The following is a 27,081-nucleotide window of genomic DNA, read 5'->3' as shown; positions in this document are numbered from 1 at the left end:
TACTTTATTCCAGTAGTATACCATAGAAGTATGCCATTGAGAACGTCTACGTCCTCCTATTGCCAAGACCTTAAAGAACCGGGTTAGAAGTGGTCTTCAGCAACCCGCGCTTGTCGAAAGAGGTGACTGACGGCATCAGGTGGTCAGGCTAACTGAGTTGGTCATCGTATCCCGTTGCGTAGATCGACGTTTTTCCTGTCGACCACTGGTCCAGACTCGATAATTTAAAGACAGCCGCAGTACATTGTTGAGTGCGGCGTGAAACATCAAACAAACAAACAAACAAGCACTGGGTTTTCTGGGCTATAAATGGTTAATCATAAACAGTCGTCATGCTGAGGGAATATCTCGGTGAGTTCAGAGATTAACAACAAATCTCACAGTCGAACCACTTTGACTATAATACAAAGCAATTCGAATAATCAATGCTTGTTTATTAAGATTTGAATCACACGTCAATAATATCTCTTTTGTTTATCCACAGGGCATGCTTGATAGTGGATTTGGACCGGCACTTCGAGACCTACAATGCATCTACAAAGTCACATTACAGCAAGTCAGTCTGTTGCCTCCAGTTATTGCAGCAGGTAGGGTGATTGGATCCCTGCTGTTCTTCAGGATCCGTGGTCACTTCGACCTGTACGGCCTTACAGCCACAACCATGACCACGGCTTGCTGTCTGTTGGCTGTTGTACCCGTTGTTCCTTCTCTGTGGATGGCGCTAGTGGTGGCAGGTGGGGTAGGACTGGTCACCGGAATCGCAGTGCATGGTAAGTGAATGAGTATGTTTAGTTTTACGCCACTTTTAGCAATATTCCAGCAATATCACGACAGTGAATATCAGACATGGGTTTCACACATTGTACTGATGTGGGGAATCGAACGCGGGTCTTCGGCGTGAACGCTTCAACCACTGGCATATCCCACGGCCCCAGAGCATGTTAACAAGTCATCGTCATGCGAGAATATTGATTCTCGCCATCAGTGGTTCTAAATGTGTGCACAACAGCAGCACAGCACCTTTGCTAAATATGCCGAAGCCACTACTACTACTACTACTACTACTACTACTACTACTACTACTACTACTACTACTACTACTCTGACCTCTTTATTTCATCTTGCCAAAATATATGGGTTAATGGTAAAGAAAATTTACAACATACTTTCTTTTGCAGCAATGATGGTCTTGTCCGGAGAGATGAGCAAAAGACATGCGGCTTCCATCCATATCAACAGCCTCGCTATCTACATCGGAGAATTCACCGGACCGTTGATCATTTCTTTTTTTCTAAGTGACAATGACTACCATCTTGAACACAGCACCATCAGTGCTCCTATGCCTCGAAATCATAATGATACATTTGTCTCACAGAACAGCAAAGACGAAGTATGCAACCATTTCAGATCGAATGTAGTGTATGGATTCTTTTTCATCGCAAGTCTAGGAATAATCGTTTTTGCTGGTTATCTAATCTCAGTACAGCTGCTTCATGAACGAATTCGCATAAACGACAGTCACGTAAAAAAATACCAAACTATCAAAGCTCACCCCTATAACAAGTTTGATGTCATAGTGATAATTATTATGACGATATACACGACTGTCTGTGCCCCGATGATCTTTGTATATGGTCAGTTTTTACCAACTTTCGGAATTTACTGCAGTTTATATAGCAGCACCAGACTGGTGACAAACATATCATTATCTTTTTACGCATGCGCAATAGTTGGTCAGTTGCTTGGTGTTTTTAGTAGCCAAGTTGTTACACAAACTGTTCTTATCAATATCTGCACCGCTGGCGGCATGCTCTTATCTAGCATGCTCATTTATGTATCAGAAATAAATACAGCATGTTTATGGATAGGGACAAGTGTTTTAGCAATAGTATGTGCTCCTGTGTTCTCGGCTGTTGAGACATGGGCTCTTGGTGAAAATGAGCACAGACATATCTTGTATGGGATATCATCGACAGCCGATATGGTGGGATATTCTGCCATGTCTCTTCTGACTGGGCAACTGATGGCCTGTGCATTTGTCCAAATGCTAAACTACATTATGACGGCTGTATCACTGCTACAGCTTTTACTGATCGTTTTATTGTATCTGACGGTTAAACGAGGTAAACAGGCAACCCCAGGGAGTGGAAGCTAATCTTACTCTGTAGAGGATATGGAATGACAGTGCTGGACAATGGACAAAGGTCATATACAATAACTGACAAGTGTGCAAGACAACGGCCGTATACCATGACTGTGCTAGACAATGGCCATATTCAAGGACTGTGCTTGACACTGGAAAAAGATCATATACAATGACTGTGGTAGAAAATAGACAATGACCAAACAAAATGACTGTGCCAGAAAATGGACAATGGCCAAATACAATGATTCAGAGAAACAATGGACAATGTCAGTGTACAGGAACTGTGTTAACATCTAAGAAAGAACATTTAGAAAACATGCTCTTTACCCTCAGATAAATTTACTGGCCAATAAGTGTAAGTTGTTTTTCTTTTGCTACTGACCCGAGAAGAACCTTGTTGGAATGTATCTTCAGCAACGTATACAATGACTGTCCCAGACAATGGATCTGAGCATAAATAGTTAGAGTCAAAGTGCCTCCAATATGACAGCATGGAAGCTTTCATCTTTCCGACATTTTTGTCACATTATCTCACACAGATTTGAAGCAGTTCCAACCTCCGATGTCTGTCGTGCTCTTTCTGCACTTGAAAGTGAGTCAGAATCTTTTGGTTCAGACGTTATGTGACGCGTACGGTGACCAAAATTATATCGGGTGCAGTTCTTATGTTTGTTCACGTCAACACTTATCGGGTTAGAATTGATCTTCAGCAACTCGTGCTTGTGGTAAAAGGCGACTAACGGGATCGGGTGGTCAGGCTCGCTGACTTGGTTGCCACACGTCAACATATCCTAGTTATGTAGATCGATGCTGATGCTGTTGATCTCTGGATTGTCAGGTCCAGACTCGATTATTTACAGACCGCCGCCATATAGCCGGAATATTGCTGGAGTGCGGCGTAAAACAACAACTAACCAACCAACCAACAGCAAAGCAAGTGTTGTGCTTTCTGAGTGAGTGTCGTGGGCAGTATTTCAGTAAATACATGTTGTTAGAAAATCCAGTCATCAAAGGAATGTAACATAGCCAGACTATCACTGGCGGTGTTTAAATCTACCATGTGTCTAAAACAGGCACCTGTAGACTAAGTACATGATCATTAACAAAGGTTGATGAATCGTTCATGAAATATATATAAGGAGTGAGTCTGTGAGTACGGTTTTACGCCACTTTTACCAGTATTCCAGCAATATAACGGCGGGGGACACCAGACATGGGCTTCACACATTGTACCCATGTTGGGAATCGAACCCGGGTCTTCGGCGTGATGAGCGAACTCTTTAACTATTAGGCTACCAGGTATTAGAAGAGGTGTCACAGATGTGTTTAAAGCTGTATTTGCTGCAACATCAGCCATTGTGTTGAATTATATTATAGACCAATACCATACTCGCAATACCTAATGCACATAATAAATGTTGAAAATGATTAACACATACACTCGTGCAATGGCTGAGAGAAATAATGGTATTACCACAGATGATGCAAATAAACTGTGAAAAATACACTGACTCAATCGTCTACACAGCAGGACCTCAGTCAGGATGGAAATACCGGCACAAGATCGTTTTCACATTGGATTCCTGTGTATGGTGTCATTGTTGGATGTGAGTATGAATCATCCAGTTTACTATCAATGGATAGCTTTCTTTAACATCTTTTAATTCTGTACAAACATCGTTTGTTCCTTTAGGAACTGTGACAGATAAATACATCCATTTGCAATTACTGTAACTTCTCAATTATATGGGGCGGTGGGGTATACTAGTGGTTAAAGCATTTGCTCGTCACGCCGAAGCTCACTCACTCTAAATTATACGGACACTGTTTCCAAAATTATAAAAAGCTGGAATTAATATTAACGGAAATGAGTTAATAATTTGCTAGACCTCCACAAATAGAACGAGGAAGATAACAGACATTTGTCTGGCGATTAACGCGATTTAACAAGTTAGTTAAACAAGTCGCTGAGGTGAGGAATATCACACAGACCAAGACAGACCTAACATACTATAAAAGCGACAACACCATAATCATCGCCTGTATGGAAGTAATGCGTAACAGAGCTATGACTAGTAACAATCGCAAATCAAATATTTAAGTTTAACAATGTGTCATGAGGCTGTGTTAGGACGAATATAACAAGGGTAGGGTAATTTAAGTTAGATAACAAAACAGAACAAGTGATAAGAAAAAATCATTTAAGTTGATTTAGGAAGGACAATGTGTCACGAGGCTGTGTAAAAAAGAAAACAAACAAAGGTAGGGAGACATTATGAAACATAATTCTGCTATTGGATAGGTAGAAAATGTTACCCATTTTCTGATTTTTGTGTTTCTCCTCAGAATATGCTGGACAGTTCTCTGAGACCTGCACTTCGTGATCTACAATGCATCTTCAATGTCTCACTACATACGGTTACTCTTATTTTCCCCAGACTTTCCGCAGGGACGGTTATCGGGTCCCTACTATATTTCAAAATTCGTGACTGTATTTGCGACTATGCAGTCATCGCAACCACTCTGACTACGACTTGTTGTCTGTGGGCTTTTGTACCTGTCCTACCCACTTGCTCGATGGTGCTTGTGTGTTTTTGAGTAGCGGGAATGGCTACAGGAATGTTTTCTCATGGTAAGTGTTTTGACCTTTACCCAGCTAGATGCATTACTTTCCTTTTCAGTCTCGCACAACATATGTTTAGGATATAACCCGTTGGCCCCCATCTCATCGTGCGTATCACCTACAGGACTATTTATGCCAGGGTTAATTCCGGGCTTATATTTGTTTATTGTCGTTACCTATCAGCACCATTAACTAGTGTACAGTACACAACCATGTGCACTTAAAAGAACCCAACGAATCCGTTGGTATATGACCAGATGGTGGTCACATGAATACGTGCAAACACCTAGTTGCGGGTACAGCAACGTGCAGTAAACTTGGACAAAGTACTGTGACTATGTGCCCCAGTCCACCCAGCTGTGAATGGGTACCTCGTAAGGATGGGGAAGCCGCAATAACTCGGTGCGCCTTGTGGCAACAAGAGTCGTATGCTCTCCAGGGAGCTGAGGTTCATAATAAGATGTGCCGTTGAGACATGCAATGATCGAGGGAAAAAATACCAGCGCCTTGAGCATGCACTAGTGCGTGGATATGTGCGCTATATAAATATTCAACAACAATAATAATAATAATGAATTTACAGAGGCTGTCCAACACCTTGTCAGTGGATGCCCTTCTTTAGCACAAACAGCATATCTTAAAAGACATGATGGCATGGCTCGTTGCTTTTACTACCGTCTCCGCCATGTCTGTGGCTTTGACTCAGGGCGTCATGGAAAATGATGCTTTCAAACGTCTGTGGAATAGGCCCATAAACCGCCTCAGAAGAATTCCTGCCAACAAACCTGATCTTGTCCTTTTTGATTAAGCCAATGAATTTATTTATATCATTGAATTTCAGATTCAGGAAAAGCATGATAAATATGCGGACCTCGCCTTTGAAATGTCTCGCTTGCATCCCAAGTGCACTGTCGTCAGACTCCCCATTGTTCTCGGTGCCCTTGGTTTGGTACCTCCTCATCTCTTAGCGCAGATCAGGAGAGTGCCCGGATTCTCCATCGGGAGCACAGACCTTCTGACACTGTGGGTGCAGCCTTCATATTCTCCGGAAAGTTCTTGGTAGGTTCGACTAGGCAGCGTTTCCTGGGAGAAGTTCCATTCGCTGTCTGGGCTGCGTGTAGAGGGCGCAAGGGCGCTGAGCTGATGATGGGCCTTACTAGCTTGACTGTGCCAGGATCACCCGAGCCCTCTCTGCTGCATACTGTCTTTAATCTGTAAAATATAATAATAACTAATGGCTTCACTTCAACATGCTACCATTGGTATCTCACCATTCATGCCTGGTTTAATCCCTGTTTTCTATTGACCTATTGCCATTACCAGTCAACGTCTTGTCTCTCAAAGTAAAGACGTTGACCTCCATACATTCTTGTCTTATATTACTCGCTTTATTCAATTAGCAAGAGAGAATTTCCCTTAACCATTTTGGGCTTACAATGTACTTGATATATCACATGGATCATTTAGATAAGAGACATTCTTTGAAGTTCAATGATATACCTTAATATATTTCTGGACAATAGTTCCAGTATTTATCCAGGATATGTGTATGCCTAATTGCATCCTTCAGTGTTAACTACATATCAGGTGCGATGGGGTAGCTTAGAGGTTAAAGCGTTCGATTCTCACGCCGAAGACCTGGGTTCGATTCCCCATATGGGTAAAATGTGTGAAACCCATTTGTGGTTTACTCCGTCGTGTTACAGATGCAGTATTGCTAAAAGCGGCGTGAAACTAAACTCACTCACTCACTCATTTCACTCACTACATATCAATTGTATGTATCTTATACAATATATTTATTTACAGCAACAACTTCCCAGATGGGGGAACTGAACATCGTCAATGCTGCATCTATTCATATCATCAACCTATCAACGTCAGCCGGAGACTTTGCAGGACCACTGATCATCTCGTTTTTTCTAAGCGACAAATTCAACCTTCTTGAAAATAGCAACTTTACCCAATCGAGCCGTCACCATGGGAATATGTCATTTATCGCCCCTAACAGCAGTGACCAGTTCCAAGATGAACTATGTTACAATTTCTTATTGTTGTATGTTATTTACTCTCACAACATGCGTTCCAAGAGCAAATTATCCTGAAAGAGAATCAACTGAAGGAGAACAAGGTGATCCAATTTAGAATATTTGATATCATATTCTTTATGTCATAGAGATTCTTTACACTTCGCTTTGTGGGACTATGATTTATGTATACGGTGAATTCGTGCCGACATTTGGCATTCATTGCAGTCTTCATGCAAGCACAAAACAGGATGACAAATATATCATTATTATTTTAGTGCCTGTTTAATGATAGGACAATTGTTTGGTATATTCAGTACCTATATCATTACGCAGTCTGACCTGATGAATATTTGCACAGTTTTTGGACTACTAGTGTCCATAATCAGAAATAAATATCACATGGTTGTGGATCGGAACAAGTACTTTGGCGTTGACCTGGGCACCTTTGTTCTCGGCTGTTGTGACATGGTCAGTAGATTCGTGTGAGCATAGAACGGTTTTGTATGGTATATATGAAATAGCTGATGTGGCTGGATATTCCGCCATGTCTCTTCTGACTGGACAACTGATGGCAGATGTCAGTATTCAAATGTTGCATTATGTTCTGGTCGCTGTTTCGGCAATGCAATTTGTATAAATAATACTGTTATACCTGACTGTCAGACTTGGACAACAGATCTAATACGATAATCAACGTTATGCTTAGACTAGAATTACAGCATTATGGTGCCTCTCTGTGAGGACACTGGTTTCATAAATACCTTTTTTTACCAGCATCCATTCATGTATCATCACATGACTGCGGTATTCCCATTCCTCCACATAGGCTGTAGGGTAGCCCAGTAGTTTAACCGTTGGCTCGTCACGCTGAAGACCCGGGTTTACATTCCCTACATGGGTACAATGTCTGAAGCCCATTTATGGTATCCCCCGCCCTGATATTGCTAGAATATTGCGAAAAGTGGTGTAAACCCACCCACTCACCCATTCTTGGCTCACATGCAGAAGTAAAAAAAACCCGTTTCTTTTATCCCTGTTCACAGCTTGCGAATAATCGTAGTTCAGCCTGAGAGGCTGATGGACGACATCGTGAGTAACGACCTGCCCTGTTTCAAACTCGAAATTCCAAAGGAAACAAATCCCCGTGCATTCCAAGATGGATATAATCAGTTAAGGAGCGAAATGAATCTCGAATATCGATAGAAATGAAAGTGACCAAACGTCAGATATCTACATTGTACGATTCCCACTGCATTACGAGCAAACAGTGATGATACCGCATGGTGGAGATGAGTTTATCCTATCGCTACTTATATGAAATGCTTTATACAATGTGCAGGATCTACAAGGTGATTACATGAGACACTCTCATTTCAGCATTTCATTAGACATTACAATGTTACATCTAATGCTTTTTTAATTAAATAAAGATACTTATTGTTGCCTATTTATGATACCTTCTATTACAAAGTATGACATGTGTTGCGATATTGTTTTACTCAAATCCAGATGTGTTTATCGCGTTGGTTTATCATGATTGACAAAGCAGAAACTGGTTGCAGCTGGCGGAGCAGAGGTTGGTGGAGGGAGACAGTTCAGCAGAAACCGGTGGTAGGTGGCAGAGCAGAAACCGGTGGTAGGTTACAGAGATGATTTTTTGAACTAGTTGATAGAGCAGAGATTGTGGTGGGTGACGGAGAAGTGAAATATTTTACGGTTTAGAAATTACTGTGATACAAGGCTTGTGAGTCCTTTAAACCAGCAAAATCGAAACAGAGACGAGTCTATCTCTCAGTGGATGCTACCCATGCCTTGGTCAGAGCCCAAGATGTTGTCATCATGCTCCAGTTCACGCAATCTTCGTTCCAACAGCCAGGATATGCTCACTGTGCCCAGCTTCAGACTGAAAACATTTGGACAGCGCTCTTTCACCTATGCAGCCCCTACTCTCTGAAATTATCTTCCTTATGACCTCAAAACTATTGACAATTTCGACTTGTTCAAGTCCAAACTTAAAACCTACTTCTTCCAGCAGTATCTCCCTTAATGTGCTCTAGTATTACTTCTGTACATATGTACATACTTGACTCTGTAGCGCCTTGAGCATGTCTGTCGAGGTGGATTGGGCGCACACATAAATATGCATTATTATTATCATTATTATGTTTTACAGATTAAAGATAGTATGCAGCAGAGAGGGTTCAGGTGATCCTGGCACAGTCAGGTTGGTAAGGCTCATCATCAGCTCAGGGCCCTTGCCACCTCTACACGCAGCCCACACAGCGAATGGGACTTCTCCCAGGAAACGCTGCCTAGTCGAACCCACCAAGAACTTTCCGGAGAATATGAAGGCTCCCCAACACTGCAGCCTTCTGCATTACCCAGAGTGTCAGAAGGGCTGTTCTCCCGGTGGAGAACCCGGGCACGCTCCTGATCTGCGCCAAGAGATCAGGAGGTACGTAAACCTAAAGCTCCGAGAACAATGGGGAGCCTGACGACAGTGTACTTGGGATGCAAGCGAGACATTTCAAAGGCGAGGTACGCATATTTATCGTGCTTTTCCTGAATCTTGCCAATTGGTGACATTGGTGTCAAAAGGGACAGAAAATTCAATGATATATATAAATTCATTGGCTTTATCAAAAAGGACAAGATCAGGTTTGTTGGCTGGAATTCTCCTCAGGCTGTATATGGGCCTATTCCACAGAAGTTTGAAAGCATCATTTTCCATGACGCCCTGGACATGTTCAGGGTCGTACCATGGATGGACCTCGGAGTCAAAGCCACAGGCATGTCGGAGACGGTAGTAAAAGCAGCGAGCCATGCCATCATGTCGTTTAAGATATGCTGTTTGTGCCAAGGAAGGGCATCCACTGACAAGGTGTTGGACAGTCTCTGTGAATTCATTGCAAAGTCGACATTTCATGTTGTTATTTTCTTTAAGAATCACATTTAGGCGATTGCGAGTGGGAAGTGACTGGTCCTGAGCAGCAAAAAGGACCAGCTGACTTCATCCAGGCGAAGGAGTCAGTGGGATTGCTATTCTGTTCTACACACTGCATGTACACACGATGCAATGGCTTCTCAGAAAGCTTTTCCACAAAAGACCGACTCTGGGCAGACTTCGTGAAGGACTTCACCTGGTTTACTCCCATCGCTGTACCGTCCAGCAGTACATTGCCATCAGTAAAGTCAAGCTCAACCTCAAATTCTGTCCAACAACCTTGGCACGCTTAAAATAGCTGTGGAATTCCTTGCTTAATGAATCTTGGCATCACCAGAGGATCATCCGAAAATAAATGTGGAATTCCTTGCTTTCATCATGAATCTTGACATGCATCACCAGAGGATCATCTTGATAAATAAATATGTGCAAAACCAAATTACACAATAAAATTCTATCATGAAGAGCCTCCACATTAATCAAACCCCGACCTCCAGAATTGATTGGCATATATAAGAACAGTTGACTGAAGTAAGGTTAAGAGAGGAACGAGGGTGGTGGGCTCTGTTATCAAACATGATCCTTCTGGTCAGACGGTCAAGACTCTGGATGTCTTGTTTTGTCCAATGAACTACTCCAAAGGAATAGGAAAGGACTGGCACAGCAAAAGTATTGGTGGCTTTGACCTTGTTTCGAGCATTTAGCTCTGAGCTCCAGATTTTCTTTAAACGAGATTTGTACTCGGCCCGAAGTTCGTTTTGAATCTGGGCATTCTGGAGCTTGTCTCGAACTTGCATTCCAAGATAGGTGTAGGCCTGATCTTCCACAAGATGCTCAATAACTCCTCCCCCTTGTAACTTGACCGATCCATCATTAACTACCTTGCCACGTTTCAAATGAAGAGTATTACATTTGTCGAGTCTAAATGTCATGCCAATATCATTAGAAAAGGACTCGACAAGGAGAACCTGTTCTTTCAAATTGGAATCTCCTTTGGCAAGGAGCTCGATGTCATCCATGTAAAGGAGATGAGTAAGCGGTGTTGGTGATCTGTGCTGAGGAGGTCCGGGATGGTAACCCTCCTCTCTGTTGAGCAGAAAGCTCAAAGGATTTAGAGACAAACAAAAAAAGCAAAGGACTAAAGGAGTCCCCCTGGAAAATTCCCCTTCTGATTGGAATAGATTCCGAAGTCTGCACCTGCCCTTGCGAGTACATCTCAAGTTGAGTCGACCAGCAACTCATTAAAGACTTGAGTAAATCAAGTAGTCGCTCCGGGAGGTCAATACAATGAAGAGACTTCAGAATCCATTCGTGAGGAACATAGTCGTATGCTTTTTTTGTAGTCAATCCAGCACATGGAGAGGTTGCGGTGATATGCTTTAGCCTCTTCCAAAATCATTTTCTGTACAAGAAGTTGATCCTTGCACCCCCAACATCCCTTTCTCGCCCCCTTCTGCTCTCTGTAAATGATATCATTAGAAGAGCAGTAAGATGACACGAGGTTTGTCAAACACCCTGTGAATATTTTATACTGAGTATTCAAACATGTGATAGGGCGGAAGTTTTTGGGATCCGTCAAGTCTCCTTTCTTGGGGAGAAGTATTGTGCGACCTTTGCAGAACCATGGAGGAACATCACCTGTGTCCACAAGAGAATTGAAACAGTGAAGAAATGGTGTTTGGACACAGGGGAACAGTTTCCAATACCGGTTTCGAATGCCGCCATCAGGCCCTGGAGCTGTATTAGATTTGGACTTTTTGATGACACTTTTCAGGCAATCTGGTGAGATGTAACAGACAAACGACCTATTTACTTTCTCATGCATTGCATGGTCATAATCACGGACCCATGGTGCCTCAAGGTTACAGTCGCCGGGTATAGACCACAACTGTTTCCAGAACCTTTCATTGGCATCCATGGAAGGCCGTTTATCATGCTCACCATCACCCTTTGTTTTCAGTTGCCTGTAGAAGTGCTTTTCATTATTTCTAAACAGTTTATTTTGTTTGATAAATTTATTTTTCTTTTCCCATTTTTTCTTTCTTTCAGTCCAAACTTTTATTTTTGCCTTAAGGGAATCGACAATTTGGAGAAGTACCTTTTCTTTTGTTGTCTTGTACTGCAATTTCAATTTTCTCCAAATTGTCTTTTGCCGTTTTGACATTGGACTCCCTGATGATCTTAGTTTCAGGCACAGCTCTATCCAGGAAACGTATTTTCTAGTTTCTGTTAGTTTCACTTGAAACCGGTTTTTCTTTGGTGTAGTCTTCTTAGTATTAGATGTTTTTTTCTTTGGAAACTCTGTGAAGTTCCTCCAAGGTTCGAGCAGCAGCGTAGACACAACAATTAACTTCATGTAATGAACAGTCCGTAGAAAGTTTCATAGAAATAATGTCATTTAATAAATCAATTTCATGTTTGGGAAAAGATAAATTTGTTTGTTGAATTGGCCTCCGTTTTTCTAAAGGTATATCAGATATTTCATCATAAATAGAATGAAACAAAATATACACAGGATTTTCTGAAAGATCTGCAACTGAAGAAGAGGAAGAGTGAGGGTCCGACATTTCGGGGCCAATTGGCTCTATGCCAGAAGAGTTTCCATCAGAAAGAGGAAAGAGGTTGACACGGACATCCATTACAAGTTTTGGGTCTGCTGCCACTTGAGCATTCTGCTCATGCAAAGGTTCCTGACGGGCACCAGTTGTGGGTTGAACTGGCTCACGGCGTATGAGATTTTTAAGACGCCGGAATTGGTCGCGGAGATTTTGCTCCGTCAGGTAAGCATACATGGGCATGGCATTGTCCCAATGCAGCTTAAGCGACTTGCCATTAATGCGTGGATTATCAGGCCACCCTGTCGCTTTCGCACACTCAAGTAGTGTGGATTTGAGATGGTTTGACCAAGATATTCTTGGCCGGGTTCTGTGCCTTCCCCTGGGGCAAGTCCCATCTCCAGTATGGTTTGTTTCTTTACCGGAGGAAGGCTGACTGGGCTGCGGAAGTGAAAGATTGAATTCTTCTTGGTTTTCTGTAACCCAGTAATTTCCCAGCTTCGGGGGGGTCAGCCCTAACTGGGTGATGTACGTTCAGTTCAGGGAATATAATTCCCCTATCTAGGCCCACCACGAAGAGGCGTACATCATCAGGCCCTTATTATTATTATTATTATTATTATTATTATAATATTCAACTGTATATTGAATAAACAAGGTTATAATGAATGACAGTACAGACCTCTAATAAAATACTACTGGTCCATAAAACTAAAACATTGCGTCACAAATCGAAAATATTAAGTATTGATATTAGATTCACTAATTGAAGATAGTTGTCAGCTGTTGAAAGTTCAGTGTAGACGGGCCTCTTGAAACGTCGATGTTAGCAGACAGATGTTAGCAGACCCAAAGTAGTGCCTAAACACCTCAACAACCATACCTTACACACGTACTAAAGACCTCTGGACTTTTCTAGGAAAACGCATGCCGCACTACAACCATGTAGAAAGTACTGGAACCCCACTGTCTTACGCCGGACCCCGGAAACAAATAAGGGGGAGGCAACTCCCGAGCCTACTCTCAACAGGGGAAAATACATAGCCTAAGTTCAAGGTGTGAGTTCAAAACCACACTGAGCGCTTTAAACTTTTGTGACCCATAACAAACAAGCGTCAATCAATGTGACAATTTGATAAACACATCCTCATAACAAATAGTTGACAGAGGAGTGATTGGTGGTGGGTGATAGAGATGAATTGTGAACTAGTTGACCAGGAAGAGATTGGTGGTGGGTGACAGAGATGAATTGTGAAATAGTTGACAGAGCAGAGATTGGTGGTGGGTGACTGACATGAATTGTGAAATAGTTGACAGAGCAGAGATTGGTGGTGGGTGACATACATGAATTGTGAAATAGTTGACAGAGCAGAGATTGGTGGTGGGTGACAGAGATGAACTGTGCAATAGTTGACAGAGCGGACATTGGTGGTGGGGGACAGAGATGAATTGTGAAATAGTTGACAGAGCAGAGATTGGTGGTGGGTGACAGACATGAATTGTGAAATAGTTGACAGAGCAGAGATTGGTGGTGAGTGACAAAGATTAATTGTGAACTAGTTGACCAGGACGAGATTGGTGGTGGGTGACAGAGATGAACTGTGAAATAGTTGACAGAGCAGAGATTGGTGGTGGGTGACAGAGATGAATTGTGAAATAGTTGACAGAGCAGAGATTGGTGGTTGGTGACAGACATGAATTGTGAAATAGTTGACAGAGCAGAGATTGGTGGTGGGTGACAGAGATGAACTGTGCAGTAGTTGACAGAACAGAGATTGGTGGTGGGTGACAAAGATGAATTGTGAAATAGTTGACAGAGGAGTGATTGGTTGTGGGTGACAGAGATGAACTGTGAAATAGTTGACAGAGCAGAGATTGATGGTTGGTGACGGAGATGAACTGTGAAATAGTTGACAGAGCAGAGATTGGAGGTGGGGGACAGAGATGAATTGTGAAATAGTTGACAGAGCAGAGATTGGTGGTGGGTGACAGACATGAATTGTGAAATAGTTGACAGAGCAGAGATTGGTGGTGGGTGACAGAGATGAACTGTGAAATAGTTGACAGAGCGGACATTGGTGGTGGGGGACAGAGATGAATTGTGAAATAGTTGACAGAGCAGAGATTGGTGGTGGGTGACAGACATGAATTGTGAAATAGTTGACAGAGCAGAGATTGGTGGTGAGTGACAAAGATTAATTGTGAAATAGTTGACAGAGCAGAGATTGGTGGTTGGTGACTGACATGAATTGTGAAATAGTTGACAGAGCAGAGATTGGTGGTGGGTGACAGAGATGAACTGTGCAGTAGTTGACAGAACAGAGATTGGTGGTGGGTGACAAAGATGAATTGTGAAATAGTTGACAGAGGAGTGATTGGTTGTGGGTGACAGAGATGAACTGTGAAATAGTTGACAGAGCAGAGATTGGTGGTTGGTGACGGAGATGAACTGTGAAATAGTTGACAGAGCAGAGATTGGAGGTGGGGGACAGAGATGAATTGTGAAATAGTTGACAGAGCAGAGATTGGTGGTGGGTGACATACATGAATTGTGAAATAGTTGACAGAGCAGAGATTGGTGGTGGGTGACAGACATGAATTGTGAAATAGTTGACAGAGCAGAGATTGATGGTGGGGGACAGAGATGAATTGTGAAATAGTTGACAGAGCAGAGATTGGTGGTGGGTGACAGACATGAATTGTGAAATAGTTGACAGAGCAGAGATTGGTGGTGGGTGACAGACATGAATTGTGAAATAGTTGACAGAGCAGAGATTGGTGGTGGGTGACAGAGATGAACTGTGAAATAGTTGACAGAGCGGACATTGGTGGTGGGGGACAGAGATGAATTGTGAAATAGTTGACAGAGCAGAGATTGGTGGTGGGTGACAGACATGAATTGTGAAATAGATGACAGAGCAGAGATTGGTGGTTGGTGACAGACATGAATTGTGAAATAGTTGACAGAGCAGAGATTGGTGGTGGGTGACAGAGATGAACTGTGCAGTAGTTGACAGAACAGAGATTGGTGGTGGGTGACAAAGATGAATTGTGAAATAGTTGACAGAGGAGTGATTGGTGGTTGGTGACTGACATGAATTGTGAAATAGTTGACAGAGCAGAGATTGGTGGTGGGTGACAGAGATGAACTATGCAGTAGTTGAAAGAACAGAGATTGGTGGTGGGTGACAGAGATGAATTATGAAATAGTTGACAGAGGAGTGATTGGTTGTGGGTGACAGAGATGAACTGTGAAATAGTTGACAGAGCAGAGATTGGAGGTGGGGGACAGAGATGAATTGTGAAATAGTTGACAGAGGAGAGATTGGTTGTGGGTGACAGAGATGAATTGTGAAATAGTTGACAGAGCAGAGATTGGTGGTTGGTGACTGACATGAATTGTGAAATAGTTGACAGAGCAGAGATTGGTGGTGGGTGACAGAGATGAACTATGCAGTAGTTGACAGAACAGAGATTGGTGGTGGGTGACAGAGATGAATTGTGAAATAGTTGACAGAGCAGAGATTGGTGGTTGGTGACGGAGATGAACTGTGAAATAGTTGACAGAACAGAGATTGGAGGTGGGGGACAGAGATGAATTGTGAAATAGTTGACAGAGCAGAGATTGGTGGTGGGTGACATACATGAATTGTGAAATAGTTGACAGAGCAGAGATTGATGGTGGGTGACAGACATGAATTGTGAAATAGTTGACAGAGCAGAGATTGGTGGTGGGGGACAGAGATGAATTGTGAAATAGTTGACAGAGCAGAGATTGGCGGTGGGTGACAGACATGAATTGTGAAATAGTTGACAGAGCAGAGATTGGTGGTGAGTGACAAAGATTAATTGTGAACTAGTTGACCAGGACGAGATTGGTGGTGGGTGACAGAGATGAACTGTGAAATAGTTGACAGAGCAGAGATTGGTGGTGGGTGACATACATGAATTGTGAAATAGTTGACAGAGCAGAGATTGATGGTGGGTGACAAAGATGAATTGTGAAATAGTTGACAGAGGAGTGATTGGTAGTGGGTGACAGAGATGAACTGTGAAATAGTTGACAGAGCAGAGATTGGTGGTTGGTGACGGAGATGAACTGTGAAATAGTTGACAGAACAGAGATTGGAGGTGGGGGACAGAGATGAATTGTGAAATAGTTGACAAAGGAGTGATTGGTGGTGGGTGACAGAGATGAATTGTGAAATAGTTGACAGAGGAGTGATTGGTGGTGAGTGACAGAGATGAATTGTGAAATAGTTGACAGAGCAGAGTTTGGTGGTGGGTGACAGTCATGAATTGTGAAATAGTTGACAGAGCAGAGATTGGTGGTGGGTGACGGAGATGAACTGTGAAATAGTTGGCAGAGGAGTGATTGGTGGTGGGTGACAGAGATGAATTGCGAAATAGTTGACAGAGGAGTGATTGGTGGTGGGTGACGGAGATGAATTGTGAACTTGTTGACAGAGCGCAGAGTGGTGGTGGGTGACAAAGATGAATTGTGAACTAGTTGACAGAGCGGAGATTGGTGGTGGGTGAGATGAATTGTGAACTGGTTATAGTGCAGTGGCTTAGGGTGAAAATAGATATTTGGCGGACTAAAGCATGAAACTTTGCACAGTTCTGGGGATGATCATGATAAAACATATTTTTGGGGGGTGCCCGATTTTGGGGGCACATTTTCCGAAAAATTCTTCATGGCGTCAAAGATGGCCGCCAAAAATCAAGGATTTCCAATTTTAACACTACATGACTTTCCCCCGCTGGATTATTGTAGAAAACCTTGCACAGTGATTGGGAACATGATGATAAAACGTATTTTTTGGGTGTGGCCAGATTTCTGGGCCCATTTTCTCAAACATCCAAGATGGCGTCCAAAATGGCCACCAAAAATCAAGGATTTCCAATTTGAACACTACATGACTTTTCCCCTCTGGATTAAAACAGATAACCATGCACAGTGCTAGGAAACATCATGATAAAACATATTTTAGGGGTGTGCCCGAATTTTTGGGCCTATTTTCCCCAAAATCCAAGATGGCCGTCGAAAATCAAAGAGTGCTGACGTCCACCCAGAATGGTCGCCAACTATAAAACAATTATTCATTTGTTGCAATATGTGAGATATATTCGTCGTTCAAAGGGCTATTTCTAATACTTTCAATACAAACAAGATTTATGTTTAATAGAAAAATATACAATTCATCATCCAATTAATGAAAAGTTAGTGCTTTGATCAGTCACGTGACATCATTTTGTCAAACATCGATCTCTGATTCAGAAGTCTCCTTTAACAGTTCCCATTGAAGTTGCAAGATGTTGTTGATAATGGTACCAGTGGAAAACCTATTTCAATAGACATTATTTAAAGCTCTTCCAAACCTACACTTCCAGGCAGTTACTGTATAGTAAGTAGCCTGCAATATGGAATGAGCCTGCAATGAGTTAAAGTGCCTGGAACTCACACGCATCGTCAGGTCGAGGACAAGATCACCAAAGCTAAAGAAGAATCTTGGATCAAGCACTGCACTGGCCTTCTTGCTGAAGAACATTTGGAAAAGGATGAGTTGCCTGGTGCATTTCATGCTTCTCGTCAATCCCAAGAACAGGTTGCAGCAAGGATAAGGTCTCTCCTTACTCTCTTTAAGGACAAAGCCGCAAGTCTTGCCATGGTTAGGCATGGTATGTCTATCATCAATACAGTCACAGAACATTGCAATCCAGGACAACTCCCGGTCATGGCTATAGCCCAACCACTCTTTGCGCTAACAAAATATGTTCAATGGAGATGGCCTAGTGTGTTTGGTGAAGATGTGTACACTATCATGCTTGGAGGTCTTCACATTGAAATAACCTTATGGACTTCAGCACCAAATAAAAGCGGGTATTGCCTCAAGTGGAACAGCTGAATCTTTTATTTCGGCGTCTCATGTTACAAAGACATGCTCATCAAATAGCTGCCATATCACTAGCAAAGCTTCAAAGAGATGCTTACAGCCCCGTAAAGAAAAATCACCTACTCTCAAGCCACCACAAACAAAACCTCAGTCTAAATCAAACAGCAAACGAATGACCTGAAAGATGACAACAGTCTCTTCAGTCAGATGTTCATTGGTTTTCAGGTACGTCGATCTGATTTAAACCAATTCTTTTCTCATGAAAACCACCCGTGGTCACCATCAATATCAATTCATGGAAAACCTCATTTACCAAACTGCAGATGCAAGATGCAAGAGCTCTTAGATTGTCTTGCATCACCTGAGTATGACTCTGCTTGAGACAACGCGAGAAAAGAAAATGAACAGGCAGTAGAAGAAACGTTTCCCGTCATACTAGTCTACCAATGATCTTTGCTTCTTTTCTAAAAGAATCAAATGACAAAGAAGAACTCTTTGCATTCATAACAGATGGTGTGGCTAGCAGCTCTTACCCGCCAGGAAAGGTGGTGTGCATAACAGCTGTGGAATCAGTGGTGACAGTAGGAAGTGAAGAAAATATGCAGTGCACTGATCAGGAAGAGGCGGATATCAGCATCTGCCTTCATGTCAAAGATGCTTTGCAAAAAGGTGCTACAAACATCATGGTTTAGCACTGTCAACACAAATGTTGTTGAACTAAAGTCTGCTGTTCAGCTGTGGGTTTCAATCTTTATTTCGTACTGAAGAGGCCACAGGCCTATAGTACATATACATATATAATGGGGAAATACATAAATAAATATATTTACATTACAGTGATAAAACTTTTGTTCTATACAACATTGCAATGTGAATGAACATGGCAAGATTTTGTAATATATCTTGATTTTTACTGCTTATAAGGGTAGAGAATTTTATGATGCTTGGATGGATATAGTATTTACAACGTATTGAATTATATGATGAGGAGAAAGTGATATTCATCTTCAATCTCATTTGAATTACAAAGTGTACATATTCTATCTTCTTTTTTAACATTTTTACATCTGCCGCTTTCAATCAACAAATCCTGAGATGAACATCGGAATCTTGCAAGTGATCGCCTAAAGTTCTTTATATTAACACATGATAAGTATACTTCATTGAATAGATCTTTTTAAAATTTTGAATAGTAAAACATTTACTTGGCAAAGATATTTTCTTACACCAAGTTTGAAGGTATATGTCTTTGAGTCTTATGGTTAACGACTGAATGAATGACGTATGTGATTCTACATATTGTGCATTCCAAGCATTCCATTAGGAAACGGGAAAAACGTCAGATGTTATCACATCAACAGAATATTCCAAGATCTTGGCTGTCGAAGATGAGTGGTGCTTCCCTTTTTCCACGCATTTACTGGTTCTGACACAACATCACAGTTCAGTGAAGACTTGGATATCCTATGAGGATGTGACTGAGAGAATTCCTTTCCCTGCACAGCACCCATTCCAACCTGTGGACAAAGACTCAGAAGTGTTTTCATAAGTTGAGCGATTCACATGCATCTTGTCTGACAGAACTACATCAGTGAACACAGTCAACGAACTGCCACAAGATCTGCCACGATCGCAAGATCAAGTTGATGCAGAACCTTCCTCCCAGAACCTGCTCTGCTACAGCACACAAACAGGAGCTTGTACCAGGTCAGCATATGGCTTACTTGTTTACTTCCCAGACAGAAAGCACCAGAGCCAGATTTGTTTGATTGGACAAGGGACAACAACGCATGGCTACCGGTGTAGATGGCACTGCCAGACGTTTCACGAAGTTGTTGAAAATGTATCAAATGTGGCTGCAAGTCTCAACCTCTGTGTTCAAAAAACTGTATTTGTAAACCCTCTCAACTTCTATGCACATCGCTCTGCAACTACAATGGGAACTGTTAAACGAGACTTCAGAATCACAGAGATCGATGTTTGACAAAATGATGTCACGTGACTGATCAAAACAGTAACTTATTCATTAATTGAATGATGAATGATATCTTTTAATACTAAACATATAAATCCTGTTCTTGAAAGTATTAGAAATAGCCCTTTGAACGGCGAATATATCTCACATATTGCAACAAATGAGGATTTTTTATAGTCGACGAGCATTCAGGGTGGACGTCACACTTTTTTTATTTTTGGCGGCCATCTTGGATTTTTGGGAAAATAGGCACAAAAATTTGGGCACACCCCAAAAGTATGTTTTATTATGATGTTTCCTAGCACTGTGCAAGGTTATCTGTTTTAATCCAGCGGGGAAAAGTCACGTAGTGTTAAAATTGGAAATCCTTGATTTTTGGCAGCCATCTTAAATTTTTCGGAAATTGGGCCCCAAAAATCGGGCACCCCCAAAAATACGTTTTATCATGATATTCCCCAGCACTATGCAAAGTTTCATGCTTAAGTCCAGCATGTAACGATCAACCTCAAAATCGGACCTAAGCCACTGCACTATTAACAAGGCCGAGCCTGGTGGTGGGTGACAGACATGATGAATTGTGAAATTGTTGACAGAGCAGAGATTGGTGGTGGGTGACAGAGATGAATTGTGAACTAGTTGACAGAACTGAGATTGGTGGTGGGTGACGGAGATGAATTGTGAACAAGTTGACAGAGGGCAGAGCAGAGATTGGCGGATGAATGGGTGACGGTGGGTGACAGATGTGAAATAGTTGACAGAGCGGAGATTGGTGGTGGGTGACAGAGATGAATTGTTGACAGAACAGAGATTGGTGGTGGGTGACAGAGATGATGAATTGTGAAGATAGTTGACAGAGCGGAGAACAGAGATGGTTAACAAGGGACAGAGCCTGGTGGTGGGTGACATGATGAATTGTGAAATAGATGAGAGCAGAGATTGGTGGTGGGCGACAGAGATGGTGTGAACATGAGAATTGTGAAATAGCTGACAGAGCGGAGATTGGTGGTGGGTGATAGAGATGAATTGTGAATTATGGTTGACAGAGCGAATTGTGAGATAGTTGACAGAGCGGAGATTGGTGGTGACAGAGATGAATTTGTGAATTAGTCGACAGAGCGGAGATTGGTGGAATGAGACATTGACAGAGCGGAGATTGGTGGTGGGTGACAGAGGATGAATTATTGACAGAACTGTTGACAGAACTGAGATTGACAGAACGGAGATGAATTGTGAACAAGTTGACAGAGCAGAGATGGTGGTGACAGAGATGAATTGTGAACAAGTTGACAACAGGGCAGAGTGGTGGTGGGTGACATACATGATGAATTGAGTTGACAGATGAATTGGTGGTGGGTGAGATATGAATTGTGAGATAGTTCACAGAGAGATTGGTGGTGGGTGACAGAGATGAATTGTGAACTAGTTGACAGGGACGAGATTGGTGGTGGGTGACAGAGATTAATTGTGAACTGGTTGACAGATTAGGTCCAGAGACTGGTGGTGGGTGACAGAGATGAATTGTGAAGCTAGTTGACAGAGCGGAGTGGTGGTGGTGACAGAGATGATGAAATAGTTGACAGAGCGGAGTTGGTGGTGGGTGACAGAGATGATAGTTGACCAAGTGGTGGTGGGTGACAGAGATAAATTTGAGACAGGGAGATTGGGTGGTGGAGACTGGTGGTGGGTGACAGAGAAGAATGGTGAGTGGTGAGCTAGTTGACTGAGCAGAGATTGGTGGTGGGTGACGGAGATTGATTGTGACTTAGTTGGCAGAGCAGTTGTCATTGAATATGAATGTTTTGTCTATTCATGGTTGTTAGGCTCACAGAAGATAAATTATTCTAATGCAACAGATAATGCATGTGTAAATGTCCCCTGAAACGCCAACGACACATTACCTCATGCATCATGCGCGGAATCAAATGGATCATCAGCATCGTTGTCACCCGTATCGGCTTCCTCCAATCCGGAATGGCATCCCACAACTCAAAGAGCAGGTAACTGTAAACGCCTGAATGGTTTCGACTGCTTTGGATACCATCTCAATGGTTTTCTGGTAGGAAGGCCTTTTCCTGTTTCCGGAAGGCGTGTATTCCTTTTCTCCGTTCTGTAAACGTGATAACCTCGCACAGCGCAACTAAAGTGGAAAACGTCGAGGTCAGCCATGGGTTTGAAAACGGATGTCACTCTAAACACCTCAGAATATCATCCAAATTAAAGCCCATGGGCGAAAATACGGGATTCTTTCCCGTACATTTCGCGTGGGCCTAAATACGGGAAATCCCAGTATATGTATAAGCTGGGAACGTTGGACCATCAATATCTAGTGTTCCATACATGTGCTTGGATAACTGCCTGTACCCTACGTCGCATACCCCCAGTCAGTCGTCGTATCCGTTGCAGGGGTAACTGTCGCAATGTGAATCAATTAACCTGTGTCAGATTAATATGGGAAGAAGGTTTATTATAGTGATGCAAGTCTAAGATGTTTACCTCTTTGGGGAAATGTTACAAACACGGATTTGGTGCTGACAAATCTAGAATTTCCAGGGCCTTATTTATTGGGCTCAATATGCAATTCTTCATGTATTTTGTATATTTATATGTAACACCACAATATTCACAACCTCGATATTCTATAAATGTCATACATGCCAAGCTGTGACCAACACACAAATGAAACATGACTGCTTTGTGCATTTAACAATGATGTATATAGGTGTCAAAATCATAGCTTCTGAAGATATGTCGTGGAAGTAGTTTTCCTCTTGTCCAAACATGTTTGGTCTACCGACTGAACGCACTGTACAGACAGGGTTCCTGTGTCTCATACAGTTGATTATTGTAAGTACAACTGCCTTACTTTACTGTACACCCGTGAAGATCCGACTTAGAATTGGTCTTCCGGAACCCATACTAGTCGTAAGAGGCGACTAACGGAATCGGGTGGTAAGGTTCGCTGAAAGAGTTGACATCGTCATCGTGTCCCAAATGCGTATATCGATGCTCATGATGATCATAACTGGATTGTCTGATCTAGACTCGATTATTTACAGAAAGCTGGAATATTGCTAAACACTCAATGAGTTCATTTTACAAGTATTCATAACAAGTCGCTCACAACAGCATTCAAACGGCGGAATGTAAGTAATCGCATCTGGACCGAGCAATCCAGTGAGTGATATCATGAGCATCTATCTACGCGATTGGGATGCGATGAAATGCATCAACCATATCAGCAAATAAACGAACCGGACAACCTTATCACACGACCCCGTCAGTCACCTTAGACAAGCATTCGTTCTTGAAGACAAATTAGAACGCGGATCTTCACGGGATCTTTCATGTGAAAAAAATGGTAAGTGTCACTGTCATAACATAAAATACAAGCGGTAATGGTGTACCTTACAGGGCATAACGGACACATGTTTTGGACCGGCACTCCGTGATCTCCAGTGCATATACGATGTCACACCTCAAAAGGTCAGTCTCTTCAATCCTGTTATGACTGGAGGTAAGGTTATTGGGGTTCTACTGAATATACACATCCGTGGTCGTGCCAACAACTACTCCATCGTAGCAATAACTACTACTACAGCATGTTGTCTGATGGTTGCTGTGCCTCTCGTTCCTACGTTCTGGATGGCAATAACGATATGTGGAGGAATTGGCTTGGCTCTTGGATTTGCGACGCATGGTAAGAATGATTGCTGGTCTTTCAATGACATTCAGAAGTGATGCACTAAAGGAAAAGAGTTTTACAGACGTATGAGGAGCACAACTTTTCGGAGTATGTACTTACTCCTTCATCAGGTCATCTTGTATCAAACGTTATGTTCCATAAAATTAAGGAGTTGACATCAATATATAACTCCCCTTCTTAAGAGTCAATTTATCTTAGGACGCTAATGTCAAAAGAACTTTCTTATCCACACAAATGATGCTGACAGTAATGATCTGTGTCATACAAAGGGTTTGGGGTACCTTTTTACATAGGATCCTGAATGTAATGTTAACGGTTGACTCAAGGTCACTTAATGTAACTATTTCGTTTTTGTACTTTGCAGCATGCATTTCCCTCTATGGTGAGATGGGTAAAGAAAACCCGGCTATACTTCACCTCATCAAGCTAGGTTTAGCTGTCGGAGGCTTTGGAGGACCATTGGTTTTCTCCCCTTTTGTCAGTGAGAGTGTCCGAAGCCCCAACGTGACCGAACCAACGAATCAACAAAACAACCTAACACGGGTCCACGGACTATCACACAATAACGTGTGTTCGGATATTGCCTATGGGTTTCTCATAATCGCAAGCCTAGGGGCACCTGTCGTTGTAGGTTACACACTCGGGCGTGGCGTACTTCAGGATCCCATCATTAACGCAACAGAGAAACAAGGTGAAGAAAACGACGGAACATTAAACAAGACCGACGTCACATTTTTACTTCTGATGACGACATTCATGTCAATCTGTGTACCTATGACTTTTGTGTATGGCCAGTTCTTACCTACATTTGGTATTCACTGTACTTTAAATGAAACCCCCAAAAGAATGGCCTTCTTGACAATGTCTTATTTGGCCTGCTTTATGATGGGTCGTCTACTGGGCACGCTCGCAAGTGTCATAATGAATCAGAAGGTTCTGCTCAGTATCTGCACCGTTGGAACCATAGTCCTATCCTTTTCACTTGTCTTCGTATCAGAGATTAATTACACGTGGCTGTTTGTTGGGACAAGTATCTTGTCTGTATTTGGTGGTCCGGTATTCCCTGCTTGTCAGTCATGGTCATTGAATGCAAGTAAGCATACTAACATACTCTATGGTATAGCATGCATTGGTGATATGGCTGGATATTGTGCCATGTCTCTTTTGACTGGACAACTGATGGCATTGGTCTTCGTACAAATGTTGAATTACATCATGGTTAGTGTGTCACTACTGCAACTTCTGGTGTTAATGTTGTCATATCTGACCGACAGGTCAGGCATGAAGAGCAAAACAAAGAGTGTTTACTCGCCTATTTGAAGAGACCAGGGATGAGCTGTGTTTAAGTGAATTCTTTTAACCTCAGAGATTGTTAGTGGCTGTATCCTCAAAGGGGGTTGAAGTATTGTAAAATTATTGTCCTCCTGAGAGGGTACATAAGTCCCAAAACATTTAGTCAATCTAAGTGTACCTGCTTTTTAATCGTAGAATAAGTGTGTTTTTAATTTATGGCTAGATTTCTCTTCTGTCGCCAATGGCTGAAGGGATGGTGTAAATCCAACTAGGGTCCATGCAGGTAGCAAAAGTAATGTAAGTCCCCATGGTTCCTAGTATGGTGATCTACCTTCAGTTGTTGGCGATCTATAGCCCGTTTTTATATTGTATTGTCTTCGTAAATAAAATAGTTTTACATGTTCATGCTAGTTTTAGACTCCATCTGTGTTACTCTAGTTATTTTACAGTCCTTCGCTGACTGATTCTTAAGCAACTTTAATTTATTATTTGTATAAAACATTTCTCGTCACGATATGGCTGAAATATTGCCGATGTGACGTTAAATATTAACTCACTCACTCACTCACTCACTTTTAACCTCAGCCGCAAAATAGATAATGCTGTAATGAATACGAAATATACGAACAATTTACCCATGAAACCTGGCGAGGTGCTGCAGACTGACTACATGTTTGGTTAGTTGTGTTCACTAGTGTGTACGTCATTTTGGTTTGTCTAAAACAGTTCCAGTGTCTTTAAGTGTAATCCACAACCTCAACTGCAGTATAGATAATGCTGCAATGACTTTGGGATATATAGCAACAATTTACCTATGAATCCTAGCGAGGTGCTGCAGACTGACTACATATTTGGCTAGTTATGTTCACTAGTGTGTGCGCCATTTGGCTTTGTCTAAAATCAGTGTCAGTGTCCGTAAGTGTATCCTTCAACCTCAACTGCAGAATACTTGTGACGTTTGAAAAATAAAGGACGATATACCTATGAATCCTAGCTAGGTGTCACAGGCTGAATACTTATTTGGTTAGTTGTGTTCACTAATAGGTAGTGCCATTTTGGTTTGTCTAAAACTTGGTGTGTCTGAAATAGAATAAGATTCATTTTACCATGACGTTGTAACCTATTGTCAGTCACATTGCAGGCTGAATACATATTTTGCTAGTTGTGTTCACTTGGTTTGTCTGAAACAGTGCCAATGCCTTTTAGTGTCTCTTGCAACCTCAACTGCAGAATAGATAATGCTGTAATGAAGGTGTAAATATACGAACAATTTACACATCAAACCTGGCGAGGTGCTGCAGACTGACTACATATTTTGTTAGTTGTGTTCATTAGTGTGTACTCCACTTAAGTTTGTCTAAAACTGTGCCAGTGTCTTTAAGTGTATCCTTCAACCTCAACTGCAGTATAGATAATGCTGTAATGACGTTCGAAATATAAGAACAATTTACCCATGAATCCTAGCGAGGTGTCACATGCTGATGAATGAATGAATGAATGAATGAATCTCTTTATTTCCTCCAGATTATATTCCGAAGATCATTATAAACATGTACATGAAATATTTACAGCAACATAATCACAGCAATATATTCACAACACATTCATATAGTCATATATATGTACAAAGAAAAAGATGAAAGGTCTAGAATGCACAGTTTAGTGAGGGAAGCAAGGAATATAGGTATTTACAGAAGAGGACAATCATACATCTCCATGACATTTCATCAATATCGTTAGTAACTAGTAGTTCACCCCAGAAAATAGTGATAACATTTCATCTTCAGATAATAATTCTATTTGTACATAAACATCCACATCAAAGAGATCTATAAGTTTTGAAAAGAAATTATTTCTGTTGTACATATAGTGTTCACAGTGTAAAATTATATGGCAGTCATAATCATTACAATAT

At 41.8% G+C, this 27,081-nt stretch overlaps 1 protein-coding gene across 1 annotated transcript; it reads left to right on the top strand.

Annotated features, from left to right (window-relative positions):
- The first annotated feature begins 636 nt into the window (after window positions 1–636).
- LOC124264017 lies at window positions 637–2,499 on the top strand. The gene is made up of 2 exons (XM_046698738.1): window positions 637–770; window positions 1,179–2,499. Exons 1-2 carry the CDS (start codon window positions 662–664, stop codon window positions 2,153–2,155), a joined length of 1,086 nt encoding a protein of 361 aa, XP_046554694.1. The 5' UTR covers window positions 637–661; the 3' UTR covers window positions 2,156–2,499.
- The last annotated feature ends 24,582 nt before the right edge of the window (window positions 2,500–27,081 follow it).

This window comes from Haliotis rubra, unplaced genomic scaffold, assembly GCF_003918875.1.
Source record: "Haliotis rubra isolate DU_JTF1 unplaced genomic scaffold, ASM391887v1 Scf901, whole genome shotgun sequence".
Taxonomy (NCBI): domain Eukaryota; kingdom Metazoa; phylum Mollusca; class Gastropoda; order Lepetellida; family Haliotidae; genus Haliotis; species Haliotis rubra.
Note: the sequence above shows the minus strand (reverse complement) of the source record. Positions and strands in the feature narration are given on the sequence as shown.